This window comes from Taudactylus pleione, unplaced genomic scaffold, assembly GCF_031769625.1.
Source record: "Taudactylus pleione unplaced genomic scaffold, aTauple2 ptg000381l, whole genome shotgun sequence".
Lineage (NCBI taxonomy): Eukaryota > Metazoa > Chordata > Amphibia > Anura > Myobatrachidae > Taudactylus > Taudactylus pleione.
The window spans coordinates 8,784,216-8,801,472 of NW_028284782.1; the positions used below are offsets into that span (position 1 = coordinate 8,784,216).

The 17,257-nt window shown below is 41.6% G+C and overlaps 1 protein-coding gene across 1 annotated transcript in view; it reads left to right on the plus strand.

Moving 5' to 3' along the window:
• Positions 1-1,146: 1,146 nt before the first annotated feature.
• LOC148507858 (actin-binding protein WASF3-like) overlaps positions 1,147-17,257 on the plus strand; it is an 86,726-nt gene continuing 70,615 nt past the window's right edge. Inside the window, exons 1-2 of the mRNA XM_088445569.1 lie at positions 1,147-1,279; positions 2,823-2,957. Coding sequence (XP_088301695.1) covers positions 1,147-1,279; positions 2,823-2,957 — 268 coding nt within the window. The remainder of the gene's footprint in view (positions 1,280-2,822; positions 2,958-17,257) is intronic.

A 17,257-nucleotide genomic window follows, 5' to 3' on the forward strand; every position in this document is an offset into this window, starting at 1 on the left:
TTATGGGCCCCTACAAGCTTCGGGCCCTTGGGCAACTGCCCAACAAGCCCAATGGAAGAGATAGCCCTGGCTGGAATAATCACTGGGGCACAGATAGGGCTTAAAACTCTCACACACCTGATGCTCCTTGCTCCTGATGCCAGACAAACTGGCCAGGCGATAGGCCGGGGTGGTGGTTAGCATTAGGGTGCCAGGGCCTGGAGTGTCCACAGATTTTGTAATTGCTGACTGTTAAGCACAAGGAGTACTGGAACATTTACTTTTATGTTTGTTTGCTTATTTTCTGTTATGTGCCTGTGTGTATCCAGGCCTATGCTCACGTACTCTAAGGTGCAGTGTTTGCTGCCAATAAAATGACACTGCTTCACCAAGTACCTGCCTGTCTGGAGTCCTCATTTCTGTACCCCGTGTTACAGCAGACATTCATCACAGCTCAACATGTGCAGTAAAAATGGGCATTGACCTCTGACCTTTCTAAAAGATTGATGGTCATGTCCGATACATCACAGCATTTTGGATCGATTCTGGAAACATAGGGGTATATTTACTAAAGTGAGAGAGTTTTTAGAAGTGGAGTTGTTGCCCATAGCAACCAATCAGATTCTAGCTATTATCTTCTAGAAGGTGCTAGATAAATGATAAGTAGAATCTGATTAGTTGCTATGGGCAACAACTCCATTTCTAAAAACCCACATATTAGTAAATATACCCCATAATGTATTGATGCAGCAGCTTACTTACTTACCTGGTTTATGTATATTAACTGCTCATGCACAATTTTACTAACCCCGCTAACCGCGCATGAGAAAATAAAATATTGATCTCAGAGAAGATACAGATTATCGTTTGTGTCAAATTTAATACAGATATAGTGATCCCGTATCAATCAGAAAGATTGACATGGAACCTCCAATTGGCCATGACTAATGTGGAGTATAAGGTAATGCTGTTTTGAGTTTCTTAGCATTATTTAGTATGCTGTTAATCATTTATTACACAGCTCTATGTTAGATTGCAATAACCATTGACATTGCTATTTATTTACTGTATATATTTCCATTACAGGTGGTGGAAAATCTCAGTTATCTTTTTATTGTCTTTTCAGTTGCCCTTTGATGTTTATCACAATTGAGCCTAACAGAAAAAATGCCTTTGGTTAAGCGAAATATAGAACCACGGCATTTATGCCGAGGAATAGTGCCAGATGCAGTCACCAGCGAGCTGGAGTGTGTCACCAACAGCACCCTGGCAGCAATCATCAAACAGCTGGGCAGCCTAAGTAAGTGCATTCATTTCCCATTCAAATGCCAGTACAGAGGTGAGGACCTTGAGAAGCCTTTAGCATTTATTTCCAATAGTTATATATACTTATAATGAGACCATTTGCATTCAATAACAATGATGCTAATAGGCTAGGTATTGTTATATACAGGTATATAGTCATATGAATATAGGTTAGACTTATTAAAGAAGAGCTCCACCCAAACATATCTTCTCCCAACTAGCAAAGCCCATGGGTGTTACATGTCCAGAGCACATTCGATCTTAAGCAGGGCATCCACTATACAATTTTCTGTCAGACATCTGTCTGGTTGGAATGAAAACCTGGTAATGTATGGGAGCAAATGACAATCGTCCATTTGCTCACAAACACTGGAAAATAGCCAAAAATGGTCGTTCAGACAAATTGGTTAAAACACTCAAATTTAACCAATTTGAACAATTTTTTGTCTTTTTTTTTCAGTGTTTAAAACCATATGATCGACTGTCATTTGCTCCCATACATTACCAGGTTTTCATCCCAACCAGACAGATTGGACAGATATCTGACAGAAAATTGATGCCCAGCTTTAGAGGTACTCACCCCACATGATCCTTGTGGTCTGATGACATCGCATGCAAGAATATCAGCTGTGTGTCCATTGCAATGGATTGTATGGTTGTGTTCTTATAGACGGGGACTTAAAGCACAAGGACTCACAATTTAAAAATGGAAGAACTGAGGAAATGCCTAGGATGTGCTTGAGTAACACAGAGTCTGTTGGCATATAATCAGTCATTTTCGTGCTTATGGAATTGATTATTCCAAGCGTTGTATGTTTTGTGGCATGCATGCTTTTCTTGGACACCAAAATAACTTGTTATGGCAATTTACTAAAGGGATTGTACACATACCTTGGCGTCTGTTTATTAACTTGAGAAAACCCCTTTCTCCTGAGTGTACACAGGAGATGGAGCTTTTCTCAACTTTTCTCAATTTCTCAACAGGTAAAAACTAGCGGTTTCCAAAAGCTGCTGCTTCCCGGGGGTGTTTAACCCTGAAGGTTACTATTAGGTTACTATTAAATGCATTTCCCTTTTAAATTTCAGGCTTAGATTCTCCAGGAAGTGGGGGCTTGCTTAATAAGTAAATCCCCTGCTTGTTTTTTACAGCAATTGGCCAGGGGTAGAGAATAATAGTATTAGTTCTGATCAGCGCCACTAAACGCTACCACTTCTTCAAAGCTCTCTGACCCAATTACTGTCAGTGCCTGCAAATATCTACACAACTAGTTTAAGGACATTCAGATTATTCATTATTTGTCATTTAGTAACAAGATTTGCATAAGACAAACAAACCAAGGTCATTGATCTACGCTGGCTAATTAATGGACTTATAATACACTATATTCATATTAGGAATGAGTGTTTGCGAATAAGCGTTGAGCCTAATACTGTTTTATAAATATGTGACTTGCCCAGAAGGGGGGTAGCATGTGCAGTACATAGCGACAGGGTAGCTGTATTGCTCACTGACAGGGAAATTATTGATATTTGCACAGGCCGACATGCAGAGGACATCTTTGGAGAGCTGTTTAATGAAGCCAACAGTTTCTACATGCGGATGAATTCCCTACAGGAAAGAGTGGACTTACTTGTCATCAAAGTCACTCAGTTGGACTCCACTGTGGAGGAAGGTAATCATTCATACTTTAACCTTATCACAGATTGTTATGTACTTACGTGTGTCATCTTTCAGTTTGAGTCATCTACTGTACACATAAAATGGACTTTTACATTGATTTATAAATGTCACAAAGTTTTACTGTTGCAGTTTATGTCACTAACTATCACCAGCTTCTTATTTGCAGAAGCACAGAAGGTAGACACCTGAGAGGCATTAGGCTTTGTACACACTGGCGTGTGAAATGCATGCTTAGCAAGGTACAGTACTGTAATATACATATCATGTGATCATTTAGGGGGCCCGATTCTGAGTTGAGATAAAGCGGCTGCAGGTTTGGAAGTCTGGGGCAGCCAGATTATACCTTATGCTGATGTGTGTATCCATGTGTCTATGTAAGTATCTGTCCATCTTCATGCGCATGGTCGCAGCGCCCACAGTTTTCCATTCTCAGCCGCCATCATTAGTATCAGTAGCGTAAAAAGGAAAGTTATGGGTTATATTCAATGGGCGCACAAAAATAATTTTACTAATAATAAAACATAACTTTTATTCCTAGTGGTCTAAAATTGTCCCATTCTGATACATGCACTGAAATATAGAGATTAAAATATTGGACTGACTAATAAACAAACATAACTTGTAAAAATAGATCAGAAAACGTGAACAAGTAGTATTTAAAAAGCTGAGCCCACTAATCGGTCTCTTGTGCTATTTAATGTTGCACTGAAACTAGATGATGTGAATATTAGTGATATAGGTAAGATTTAATACTTTAATCAGCACATACTTATATTCATACATGACAAATAGGGTGGTTGTATATGTGAGAAAAATAATATTGTGCGCTTAGCAATAATGTATAGGTTGCAATATATATTATAATGCTTGCTTTACCACCTCTAATCAGAGTTATTAAGTTGGTTCCTCTTATGACATTAATTCCCTTTAGAAATGGTGTCTCCTTGTTACATTTGTAGCCATTCCAAATGTATGACACATATGTACAGTATTGGGTATCTATAATAGATGGCAACAGTGTTTCTTTTGTTTTTGTTACTGGCAGTTTATGATCTAGACTGCCCAATATGAAGTTAGAGCTCCTACACATAAATATCTTGGAGTAAATCTTGGATGACAATGCATATATAAGTTGTGCATTTAGTCTCAGTAATATCTGTAAATATACGTGATACAAATACTCTTAAGTACGAGATGTAATCTTCTATAAACACATCAAGAGTAAGTGACACTGTGGGGTCTATTTCCTAAGCAGTCTTAGGAGACAGAGTGAAAAGTGATAAGGTACCAGCCAATCAGCTCCCAACTGCCACCTCACAGGCTGTGTTTAAAAAATGACAGTTGGGAGCTGATTGGCTGGCACCTTAACACTTTTCAATCTGTCTCCTAACACTGCTTAGTAAATAGACCCCTATAATATTTATTAATTCTGGATTAAAATATCCACCTATGTATTCATACAGTGTCACTAAATTATATCTGAGGCTGTTAGTAGTTGTATAGGGAATGATACGCCTAAAGTGGCTGCTATTGGCAGGAAGCTACAATGTTACTTATGTTATTACTGCGGGTAATCTTTAATTCACACTCCCAGTGATCTAGATTATCAGTTGTACTTATGTGTATGAGGTAGACAGACTTAGATATGGAATATCATTTGCCACATAAATATTTTTTATATAGATAATACTACATTGTCTAACTAAGATTCAATTATCCACATGTCTGTTGTCATAATGTCCTGAAACTGTCAGTTGTTTTTCTGGCAGTTCAGACTTTCTCACATACTAGAATCTGAGAGTATGGTCACAATAAGAGTAAAGGACTCCCAGCCTGCTATCTTCTTAGCGGCTCAAACCTCCCGTATGTATAAATGTCACAGTCTCAATACTGAACTAGTCCAGGCAGTAATACATTTAAACTCATGAGCACATGTAGTGGACCAGCTGAAACGCAAACACGCGCGTTTCACTGTAAATAAAACTTTATCAGCAGTGTGCATATGGGTCCGATGTTACTCGATGTTACTGATTGTTTTGCTATGTTGCACTAGTATATGGATGTGAGTAAGGGGAAGTGGGCGTCCTTATGTAAGGATGCGATTGCAATGTGATTGCAAACATTGCAATCACGCGCGCATAAGCAGAATAGCGATCCGTAATGAATCAGGCCCTCAGCTCCTCGATGTGCATTTAGATGTGTTCACTACTTTAATCAATTTCTGGTTTTGTAAACATGCATCTGTAATAAAATAGACAGTTTTTATCTCATTCATGTCCAATCCATGAGGAAATACATCAGTAACTTCATGTTAATTGTATCACATCATATTCTACCACTCTACCGCTACTACAATATGCTCCTTTTGAAATAATTTGAGTTTTCTATTGCATTGGCATCAGATGCACTTAAATAAAATAAGAAACATTTAAAATAAAGCACTACAGTTCAACACCAGTTAAACTCACAAATATTTATGGCTAAATTTGATACAATACTTTTTCCTTTTATAAACCTTTATGTGTGCTTAAAACACATCCTAAATGCAACAATTTAAGTACTTATGTACATAAAGGCTGCAAAGCATATGACAAGGTATATAAAGGTGAAAACCATGGCTATTTTTCTGGAAAAATAGGTTCAGGAACTGGGGGTGGAGCTACTGGGGGTGGAGCTATGGATAAACAATTATGCATACAGTACTGTGCAAAAGTTTTAGGCAGGTGTAGAAAGTAAGAATGCAGCATGTTGGAGGTTCCTTGCAAGTTTGGGGCTGCATTTCAGCAAATGGAGTTGGGGATTTGTTCAGGATTAATGGTGTCCTCAATGCTGAGAAATTCAGGCAAGTACTTATCCATCATGCAATACCATCAGGGAGGCGTCTGGTTGGCTCCAAATTTATTCTGCAGCAGGACAGCGACCCCAAACATACCAAAATATAATTAAGAACTATCTTCAGCGTAAAGAAGAACAAGGAGTCCTGGAAGTGACGATATGGCACCTACAGAGTCCTGATCTCAATATCATTGAATCTGTCTGGGATTACATGAAGAGACAGAAGATATGTGGTTAGTTCGCCAAGATGTTTGGAACAACCTCTCTGCCGAGGTCCTTCAAAAACTGTGTGCAAGTATACCTAGGAGAATTGATGCTGTTTTGAAGGCAAAGGGTGGTCGCACCAAATATTGATTTGACTTAGATTTCTCTTCTGTTCATCCACTTTGTATTTTGTTAATTGATAAAAATAAACTATTAACACTTCTATTTTTGATAGCATTCTTACTTTGCAGCATTTTTTTTCCACACCTGCTAACACTTTTGCACAGTATTGTACACTATATATACAGTCAGGTGCATAAATATTTGGTACAGTGACAGAATTTTCATATTTTGGCCTCTATTCACCACCACAATGGCATTGAAATGAAACAAACAAGATGTGCTTTAACTGCAGACTTTCAGATTTAATTTGAGGGTAATTACATCCAAATCAGGTGAACGGTGTAGGAATTACAACGATTTCTATATGTGCCTCCCACTTTTTAAGGGGCCAAAAGTAATGGGACTATCAACTCAAAAGCTATTTCATGGACAGGTGTGGGCTATTCCCTCGTTATTTCATTATCAATTAAGCAGGTAAAAGGTCTGGAGTTGATTCTAGGTGTGACATTTGCATTTATAATTAGTTGCTGTCAACTCTCAATATGAGATCCAAAGAGCTGTCACTATCAGTGAAGCAAGCCATCATTAGGCTGAAAAATCAAAACAAACCCATCAGAGAGATAGCAAATACATTAGGTGTGGCCAAATCAACTGTTTGGGACATTCTTAAAAAGAAAGAACGCGCCAGAGAGCTCAGCAACACCAAAAGACCCGGAAGACCACAGAAAACAACTGTGGTGGATGACAGAAGAATTATTTCCCTGGTGAAGAAAAACCCCTTCACAATAGTTGGCCAAATCAAGAACACTCTCCAGGAGGTAGGTGTATAAGTGTCAAAGTCAACAATCAAGAGAAGACTTCACAAGAGTGAATATAGAGGGTTCACCACAAGATGTAAACCATTGTTGAGCCTCAAAAACAGAAAGACCAGATTAGAGTTTGCCAAACAACATCTAAAAACGCAATTACAGTTCTGGAACAACATCCTATGGACAGATGAGACAAAGATCAACTTGTACCAGAGTGATGGGAAGAGAAGAGTATGGAGAAGGAAAGGAACTGCTCATGATCCAAAACATACCACCTCATCAGTGAAGCATGGTGGTGGTAGTGTCATGGCGTGGGCATGTATGGCTGCCAATGGAACTGGTTCCCTGTATTTATTGATGATATGACTGCTGACAAAAGAAGCAGAATGAATTCTGACGTGTTTCGGGCAATATTATATGCTCATATTCAGTCAAATGCTTCAGAACTCATTGGACGGCGCTTCACAGTGCAGATGGACAATGACCCGAAGCATACTGCAAAAGCAACCAAAGAGTTTTTAAGGCTAAAAAGTGGAATGTTATGCAATGGCCAAGTCAATCCCCTGACCTGAATCCGATTGAGCATGCATTTCACTTGATGTAGACAAAACTGAAGGGAAAATGCCCCAAGAACAAGTAGGAACTGAAGACATTTGCAGTAGAGTCCTGGCAGAGCATCACCAGAGATGAAACCCAGCGTCTGGTGATGTCTATGCGTTCCAGACTTCAGGCTGTAATTGCCTGCAAAGGATTTGCAACAAAGTATTAAAAAGTGAAACTTAGATTTAAGATTGTTTAGTTTGTCCCATTACTTTTGGCCCCTTAAAAAGTGGGAGGCACATATAGAAACCGTTGTAATTCCTACACCGTTAACCTGATTTGGATGTAATTACCCTCAAATTAAATCTGAAAGTCTGCAGTTAAAGCACATCTTGTTTGTTTCATTTCAAAGCCATTGTGGTGAATAGAGGCCAAAATATGAAAATTCTGTCAATGTCCCAATATTTATGCACCTGACTGTATATATATATATATATGTATATATATTACATATACATATATATAGTATTTAGAAAAGAAGGCACTCAAAAAAGGGACTTTAAAATTAAACTTATCATATGGAAAATACATTTTGGCCCAGGACATTACGTCGTAGTTAATGAGAGGTTCAGAATCTGAGGACCAGATTCAGACCCGCTCATTAGATGTGTTCGCTCGCTCGATGCGTATGCAAATTCAGCAAGGCAGGCGATCGCACGGCAAGGCTTTAGCATGCCCACTATGTCTTGGTATGCGATCGCTTTGCGTTTGCAGATGCCCACCAGCCAGTCTTCAGACGCCTACTTGCGCACGTCAGGAAGTGTATACAACCATTGGTACCATCGGGTACCATCGGATGCGATCGCAGCGCTTGTGGCTGACTATGCCCTACCGCAAGCACTGCGAGCACTTCAGTGCAAAAAACAGCCAGGTGACGAGTACTATGACGCTGCCTGTGATTTATGCATGCGTCTGTAACGGTGTTGAGACACTCAGGCATGCCCTCGTTCGCATTTGCACTCCCCCATTTCTATTGGCGAGCCCCAGACACCACACACAAACGGCTTCTCCTGTCACTCACTCTGCTGGGCAGTCTATGTGCAGCGAGCGAAAGCTTCCCGAACTCTCACAGTGGTTTGTGCACGAGCACTGTGATGCGTACGCATGTGCACAATGCAAACCTTTGGCAGCTACAAACGGAAGCTTCTTAGCGAGCAGGTCTGAAACAGGTCCTGAGTTCCTGGTAAAAATAGCATTGGTGAAAAAATTTCAAGAGATGCGATGTGGAAAAATGAATCCCTCGTATAAAAAGTACAGCGTCCTACCACATCAGAACCATCTCTTTCCTTAACCCCTTCACTGCAGAGTACAAGTGGGATTCATCCTCCGGATATACAGTAAGCCTGCAGGGGATGAGCCCCACTCATCCTCTCCAATGAAAGAGAGTACACAAAAACTAACTTACTTACCTGTGCCCAGCCAGCCCTAATGATCAGTGGGGTACTTCTGTAGCCAATTGGTGAGTGTTATCGTCACACAGATGCGCTCCGACGTCATTCTTTAAAAAGAAAAGAAGGAAAATCCATGAAAATGGTGGGGGGAGGGACTTTTAATCCTTCTAAGTTCCCAACCCTACTAACTAGAAAGATGGGGTACCCTCATTTGAAAGAGGATAATCCCATATTTCAAACAGTGTATCCAAATAAAAGTTCATGTCTGGTGATCACACTGATCACGACATTAACCCCATGCACTACAGAAAAATAATTTAGTTTAGGCATGGGTGAAGATATCCCCCGACCAGGAAACAAATAGTTTAGAGGCACATATTGTAGAAAGAGGGGTCTCCTATTTCAAATGTTGGGACCCCTTAATACTTATTGTCTGGTGATCAAGTGTACAGTATATGGCGTGGGGCTACTTGCCGGTTTTGGTACATGATGCTGGCACTCAGGATCCCTGCGGTTAGAATCCCAATGACGACATCCGGACAGGGTTAAGGTACCGACATCTGCCTGTAAGTACCCTGCCCCTAACCCTCCCCCTGCAGCCTAACCCTAAACTTACCCCTAAACATAACTCCCCCCTGGAGCCTTACTCTCCCCCTAGTGATATAACCCTAAGCCCTAACCCTCTCCCTTACCCCAATACTTGCCGTCAATTGAGTGGGCACCCTTTTACATATTATGTGGCACTGTAGTAGCTACTGTCTAGTGATCTACCCTGCGCTACAGAAAACAGACGTTTTCCTTATATGGGTGGAAGAGCACTACATGCCCTATAACTTCACCATATCACCCACATATGAAAGAGGGGAGTCCCCTCTTTCAAATTATGTCACCCATTTAGCAGCTAATGTCTGGTGATCAACTGTGATTACTAGATAATATCGGCCAGCGCTGTGGCGGAAGGGATCATTGTGCCTTATCTCTCCCATACTAGCCCGCATACACATGGGGGCACTCTGTCTTGAAAGAGGGAGTCTCTTTCAAATGATGTGTCCCCTTAGTAGTTATTGTCTAGTGATCACCAGACAATGGCCCGTATTCAATTAGTTTGCACCCGCGATACTTTTCCGCATGCAGCACTTTTTGACGACTTCGCGTGTTTTAGCCGTGGAAATTTTTCACGCGTGCTCCCGCTATTTGCCATATTCAATTCCAAAGGATGCGAAAACACGTCCCGGCGAAACTGTAACAGGCGAATGGTGTTGGCAAAATTTGGAAAATCAGCCTGACTCCCCACAAAGATGCACTAACATTGGGGATCAATATAGATGGCCCCGATTAGCCCTACTGAAGCTATTTAAGTGCTGTCAATTGCTCCAAAATAGCATCTTTGCACAAGTGGTGAGGAATAGCATTAAGCAGTTTTATTGGGTGAAAAGAAGTATTCCTGTCAAATTTGGGGTACTACAAAATTGGTGCAAGCATAGTTAAAAATTGCTAAAGTGAAGTGTTAAAAAGTGCAAAAAACGCACCTTCAGCAAACACCTGTAATTAAAAAAAAATACCTCCCACATACTTGCAGGCCCCCCAAAAGTCTATTTAGCTAGTTTTTGCGTTTGTACCCCCACTTTGTACTTTTTTGCCCCCATTTTCAAAGTGCTTTTTTGGGGTGTTCCTCTTTTTAAAAAAAAATTTTGGCGCAGTTATCCTTTGAGGGGCTGTCCAAAGGGTGCAGAGTGGATTCCGCACCTTTGCACCCCAACATTGCAATTCTGCTCTTTTTTCCGCCAGGTAATCATAGGCGAAACTTTTTCACCTATTACATTGCATTGACTTTACGCGTACGCAAAAACTCTGTGCAATTGAATATGATGATACTTTTCCGCCTGGCAAAATTATGTAATCCGCAATACTTTCTCGCAGATGGGGGGATCTTAACACCAGATCTCCCCCATCCTGTGTCAAACAAAAAAATTTAATACCTCATTTAATACTGTAAGTTGTTTAGTTTTTAAAATGCTGGGCTACCGTATTCTTCCTACACACAGTAAGCATTTATATCGAGAGGAAACAGCAAAAATATAAAAAAAAAATGAAAAAAATATTTTAAAAAGGCATTTGAGTGCAGATTTTGTTTTTGTCAAAACCTACACATAGAACGCTGCTTTTTTACTATTACTATTAATGGTGAATCAAGAACTAAATTATTTCTATATGGTGTTTATAAGATGGAAAACAAAGCTAATTTGCTTTTGGCCATTTCAGTTAACAGTATTTTGACGTGTTATGGAGGGTACACACGGTCAGATTTTCTAGAAGATATGAACGATAACGATTGTAAAAATCGTTACATCGTTCATATCGTTGACATGTTTGACATGCATCGACGAACGATGCGCGTGCCCCCGTGTCAGATAACGATATCTGAAATCGGCTGTGTTTGCAGTCAGATTTGGACGATTCCATTAATTTAAATACTGTCAGAAATCGTTCACCGTTCATGAAATCGTTGGTAAAATCGTTCAAATCGTTCATCGTTGATCTAGCAAGTCTGACCGTGTGTATGCACCATTAGAATGAGTAAAAAGACTAATGGTATTTTCTGAAAATACAAAGACATAAAAAACAAGGTATAATTTGTGTGGGTATGGCATAAAAAAAAAGTATTGATATTGGAATGTGACAAGCACAAATTTGAAAGAATGACTTCAGCACAAGGCTGAAAAACCCTCAGCAGCAAAGGGGTTAACTAAAATGTACCTACTCTTATCCTAATGTACTGATCAGTTTGGCTTCTTTAATGTCTTAATAATCAGAATAGGGTGATAGCAGGACTTTCTTATTCATATGAAACTCATATTAACGTTCAGGAAAGTTACATAAAAGTATTAGATGTATAGGTTGATAGTGATACCAGATATCTGCCATAAATTAGCTGGTGTGAACTTTTACAGAATGGAAATAGTGGTGCGGCCTTTTGGACGGCAAGGAACAGAAAACAATGAAACCAGGTGGCACTTAGTGATAGACTAATACATGACCAAAGTGCAAATACATAAATCATTTAATAAAAAGTACATAATATAGACAATACCTCCCGGGAGTGGGACAATGCATAAAATCACAACATAACAATGATCACAGATACATGTGATACTAGTATCAGTTCTCTCCGTGATAATAATGTGAAAAGAAAGTGGAACAACGGGCGTATAGAAAATAATCCTCAAATATATTAATAAGTCACGTTTCTCACCAAGGTAGCGCTTGAGATGTGTGTCCCATAAATTAGGTAGTAGTTAAGGAACAGCCCTAAAAATGCAGCTCTACATCCTTTAATCTCATTTCATAATGGACTCTTGTGGTTGTATAGGTCTGAAAAACTAGATAACTCAATGTTCCTTTTAACATGGAAGCCGTCACTCCGCCCAGCTACTACCGCCTGGCTGGTGCACATGTGTGTACACACCACAATCTTGCTCCACAAACTAGGGAGTTTACCAGAAATCTTGGTTAATCTGCACAATTCAAGAAGCACATCAGATATTTTGTGCTTAGTAAAGAAGTCCCTTTATTAACAGGGGAGGACCAATGTTCGTTTAAACTGCACAATCCATGGCGACTGCAAGTCATAGCATCATTTCAAATGTTACAACCACTACCTGTATATATTAAAATTAATAATTAATCCAGAAGCTTGACCATAGAGACTTGCCTGTCTTGGGGTTAAATTTGCTAAAGATAGGTTTTTCAAAGCCGTTGAACCTCGGTAGCTTTGAGGACTGGTTTTAAAAGCAATATAAAAAACCAAAAAACAAAATTAGTCTTGTTTTGCATGAATTACTTCTGGGGGGAGATGTACAAAGCCGTGGAGAGTGACAAAATACCAACCAGTCAGCTCCTAACTGTCAGTTTATAGGCCCTGGCATTTTAAATCTAGCCCTGAAAACTGCTGAGAATCGGCATCTTTGAAAAATCCATCTTTGATAAATATACCCCTAGATATTGCTATGAGAACAGGTTGTATGTTATTTAATTATGTTTATTTCTATATTACCAGTTATTTATATAGCACACACATATTCCGCAGTGCTTTACAGAGAATATTTGTCCATTAACATCAGTCCCTGCCCCAGTAGTGCTTACAATCTATATTCCCTATGCACATACACACTAGGGTCAGGGGCATCTTAACAGAGGAGGGGCCTGTGTGCACTCCCTGTGCGGGGGCCCCCTCCTCTCCCCCCAGTGGCCGGCAGCCGACTGATGCGGCTGGCCAGCCACCACAGCATTAGTAGACTCCGGGCACTAGAGTGTGCCCAGAGTCTACTGCGCATGCGCACAACGCAGGCAACATGGCCGTTTTCCGGCGTTCTGTTGACTCTGGGCACTAGAGTGTGCCCGGAGTCTACTGCGCATGCGTAGAACACCGGAAAATGGTGGTGGCCATTTTCCCATGTTCTGAGCAGCGCCGACTACCGACGCGGGACCACAGACAGGTAAGTTAAAAAAAATATGGGTGCAGGTGTTACGAATTCCGATGCCTTCCCCATGTGACCCCACAAGAACCCAGCTAGCGAGATCTTCTGCCAATAACAACCGCCCGTTGTTCCCTTAGAACTAGGATACGTTCACCGGTACTTAGGCGGCCGCCTGGACTTATGCTCGAGGTAGTAGCGGCTCACATGGAGATACAAGGGAATTCAATAGGTAAAGAATGTACAGTTAGGACTGACACAGTTGGTTTGATAATGGCTTTGAGAGCCGATGGTGCGGCAAGTGCACTGATGGTGCCGATGTTGGGGTAATAGCCGTATGATGAATGTTGGTAGCACGGGAGCTGCTGGATGCGGCTAGGAAACCGTTTGGAGATTGGTGGAAGCACGGCCGCTATTTGGAGCGGCTAGGAAGCCGTATGGTGAACGTTGGCAGCATGGGAGCTGCTGGATACGGCTAGGAAGCACTTTGGAGATTGGTGGTAGCGCGGAAGCTACTTGGGGCGGCAAGGAAGCCGTATAGTGAACATTGGCAGTACGGTAGCTGCTGGATACAGCTAGGAAGCCGTATGGAGATTGGTGGTAGCGTGGTAGCTACTTGGAGTTCAGTGAACAGGAGAACAGGAACAACCTGACTCTGCAGCCAGGCTGAGGGAACTCACAGACACTCTATAGTCGGTACAGGTGCAATAGATCAGTGAGTATAAATAGGCTGAAGTCCCAATAAGGTTTGCACTTGTGGAAAACACATCACTTCCTGAGGCATGCCTATCTCCTAGCAACAGGAAGAACTGGAGTAACCCCATCCTGTCTGGGCATACTGTCAGAAAGTGTCAAGTCGTGACCGCGACTTGTAACAGTACCCCACCCTTGACGCGAGTTTGAAAAAACCCCAGAACCTGGTTTGTCTGGAAACTCCTGAAATAAGCATCTTCTCAACCTGGGAGCATGTAGTGCAAAATCAGGAACCCAGGAACGTTCCTCCGGACCATAGCCCTTCCAGTGGACTAAAAATTGTAGACGACCCCTGGAAATTCTAGAGTCCAAGATCTTCTCCATTATGAACTTGTGTTGACCATGGACCATCACTGAAGCAGGCCTGGAAGAGGACCTGAGTTTGAATTTGGCTGAAGAGAAGACCGGTTTGAGCAAGGAACAATAGAAAGTATTATTAATACAGAGAGAGTTGGGCAATTGAAGTTTGAAGGCTACTGGGTTCACCTGTGAAATAATTCGGAATGGACCAATAAATCTGGGACCCAACTTCTGTGTAGGCTGATGGAGCTTGATGTTTTTGGTGGAAAGCCAAACCAAATCACCTTTCTTAAAACAACACAACCTCCGATGCTTGTCAACAGATTCTTTGGAGCGGAGAGATACCTTCTGAAGTCTTTGATGAACCTTGCCCCAAATATGTCGGAGCCGAGAGACAGAAGAAGAAGCTGGTGATCCGGAGTCGAAGGCATTTGACCTCGGATGTTGTCCTGTAACACAGAAGAATGGTCATACAGAAGATGCAGAATGGCATGAATTCTTAAAAGCAAACTCAGCAAGCGGTAGATGAAATACCCAGTCATTATGACACTTGGAAACATAGCAGTGTAGATATTGTTCCAGACACTGATTAATGCGCTCAGTCTGTCCATTCGACTGAGGATGGTGACCTGAAGAAAGACTAAGCTCAATGCCCAGAGAGGAACAGAACACTCTCCAGAACTGTGCCACAAATTGTGATCTTCGATCTGACACGATATCCATCGGTAAGCCATGTACCCAAAATATGTGTTGAAGAAACAGGCCGGAGAGTTCCTTAGTGGAAGGAAGTTTTTGCAATGGTATGTAGTGTGCCATTTTGCTAAACTGGTCCACCACCGTCCAGATAACCGAACATCGAGCAGATAGTGGGAGGTCAATGATGAATCCATGGCAATGTGAGACCAGGGTCTCCTAGGTGTGGAAAGTGGAAGTAACAGACCAGAAGGAGCCATCCGAGGTGTTTTATTACGGGCACATACCTCACATGCCAAGACAAATTCATGCACATCTTTGTTCAAAGACTGCCACCAAACAGAGCGGGACTTCTCTGGGACAAACAATCGACCAGAAGGCTTCTCCGGAGGTGCTTCCGATTGACATGCCTGAATGAGATCTGCCAGATTTCGGGTGAGTGCACAGTGGAATAAAGAGTCAGGAATGATAGCTTCATCTGACCTGGATATCTGTTGACTAGGTCCAAAACTCCTGGAAAGGGCGTCAACCTTGATGTTCTTGGAACCAGGATGGAAGGAAATAAGGAAGTTGAACCGCATAAAAAATAAAGCCCAACGTGCTTGCTGGGAATTCAACCTTTTAGCGGACTGAATGTTTGGTCAGTAAGAACCAAAATTTGGTGTTTGGCCCCCTCCAGCCAGTGTCTCCAGTCCTCGAAAGCCCATTTAATGGCTAGTAATTCCCGATTTCCTACATCATAATTGCATTCGGCAGAGGAAAATTCGCGAGAAAAGAATGCACATGGGTACAACTTACAATCTGCAGGGTCTTTCTGTGACAAAACGGCTCCAGCTCCTACTTCAGAGGCATCTACCTCTAAGATAAAAGGGAGGTCAGGATCAGGATGTCGAAGAACAGGTGCCTGAGTGAAAGCAACCTTGAGAGTTTTGAAAGACTGGATTGCCTCAATTGGCCAGTTTAAAGTATCCACTCCTTTTTTAGTCAGATTAACAATGGGTGCCACAATGCTGGAAAAGGATTTAATAAATCGGCGGTAATAGTTAGAAAAGCTGAGGAACCGCTGGATGGCCTTAAGGGAAGTTGGTTGGTCCCACTTAAGTATGGCCTCGACTTTTCCATGATCCATTGAAAATCCCTGGGACGAGATTTTATACCCCAGAAAAGAGACGTCAAATTCACATTTCTCCAACTTGGCGTGCAGATGGTTCTCCCGCAACTTTTGGAGAACCTGTCACACGTGGTGATGATGTTGATCCAGTGAATGAGAAAAAATTAGGATGTCGTCCAGATATATGACCACGAACACCCCCAAAAACTCACGAAGAATGTCATTGATCAGGTCCTGAAACACAGCTGGGGCATTGAATAAGCCAAACGGCATGACTAGATACTTGTAGTGTCCGGAATGAGTACTGAAGGCCGTTTTCCACTCGTCTCCACTCTTGATTCGAATCAGGTTGTATGCCCCTTGGAGGTCAATCTTGGAGAAGACATTAGTCTGACGCAGTTGATCAAACAGTACCGGAATGAGAGGTAACGGATATTAATTTTTTACTGTAATGTTGTTGAGTCCTCTGTAGTCAATACAGGGATGAAGAGATCCATCCTTCTTACCCACGAAGAAAAAAACAGCTCCCAATGGTGATTTTGAGGGACGGATGAATCCTTTAGCCAAGGCATCCTCAATGTACTCTCTCATAGCTTTGTCCTCCGGTATAGAAAGGGAATACAACTGGCCTTTGGGTAACTTGGCATCTGGAATCAAGTTGATGGCACAATCGTAAGATCTATGTGGAGCAAGAACATCCGCAAGTTTTTTGGAGAAAACATCAGCGTAATCCCGGTACTGAAGCAGAATCGCTAGAGATGTCTCAGCAACGGTAGCAAGTACGGACCGAATAGGCACGGTCAAACAACGATTCTGACAAGTCTGACATCTGATTATCTCACCGGATTGCCAATCAATCACGGGATTGTGGACCTCATTCAGAGTCGGTCGTTGCGGCAGCACGGTCGTACGCCACCGATGTTCATTAAACTGCGCATGCGTAAAGTTCGCAATGCGCGTGCGCAAACTAGCTGCTACGATCAGAAATTTCTCTCTTG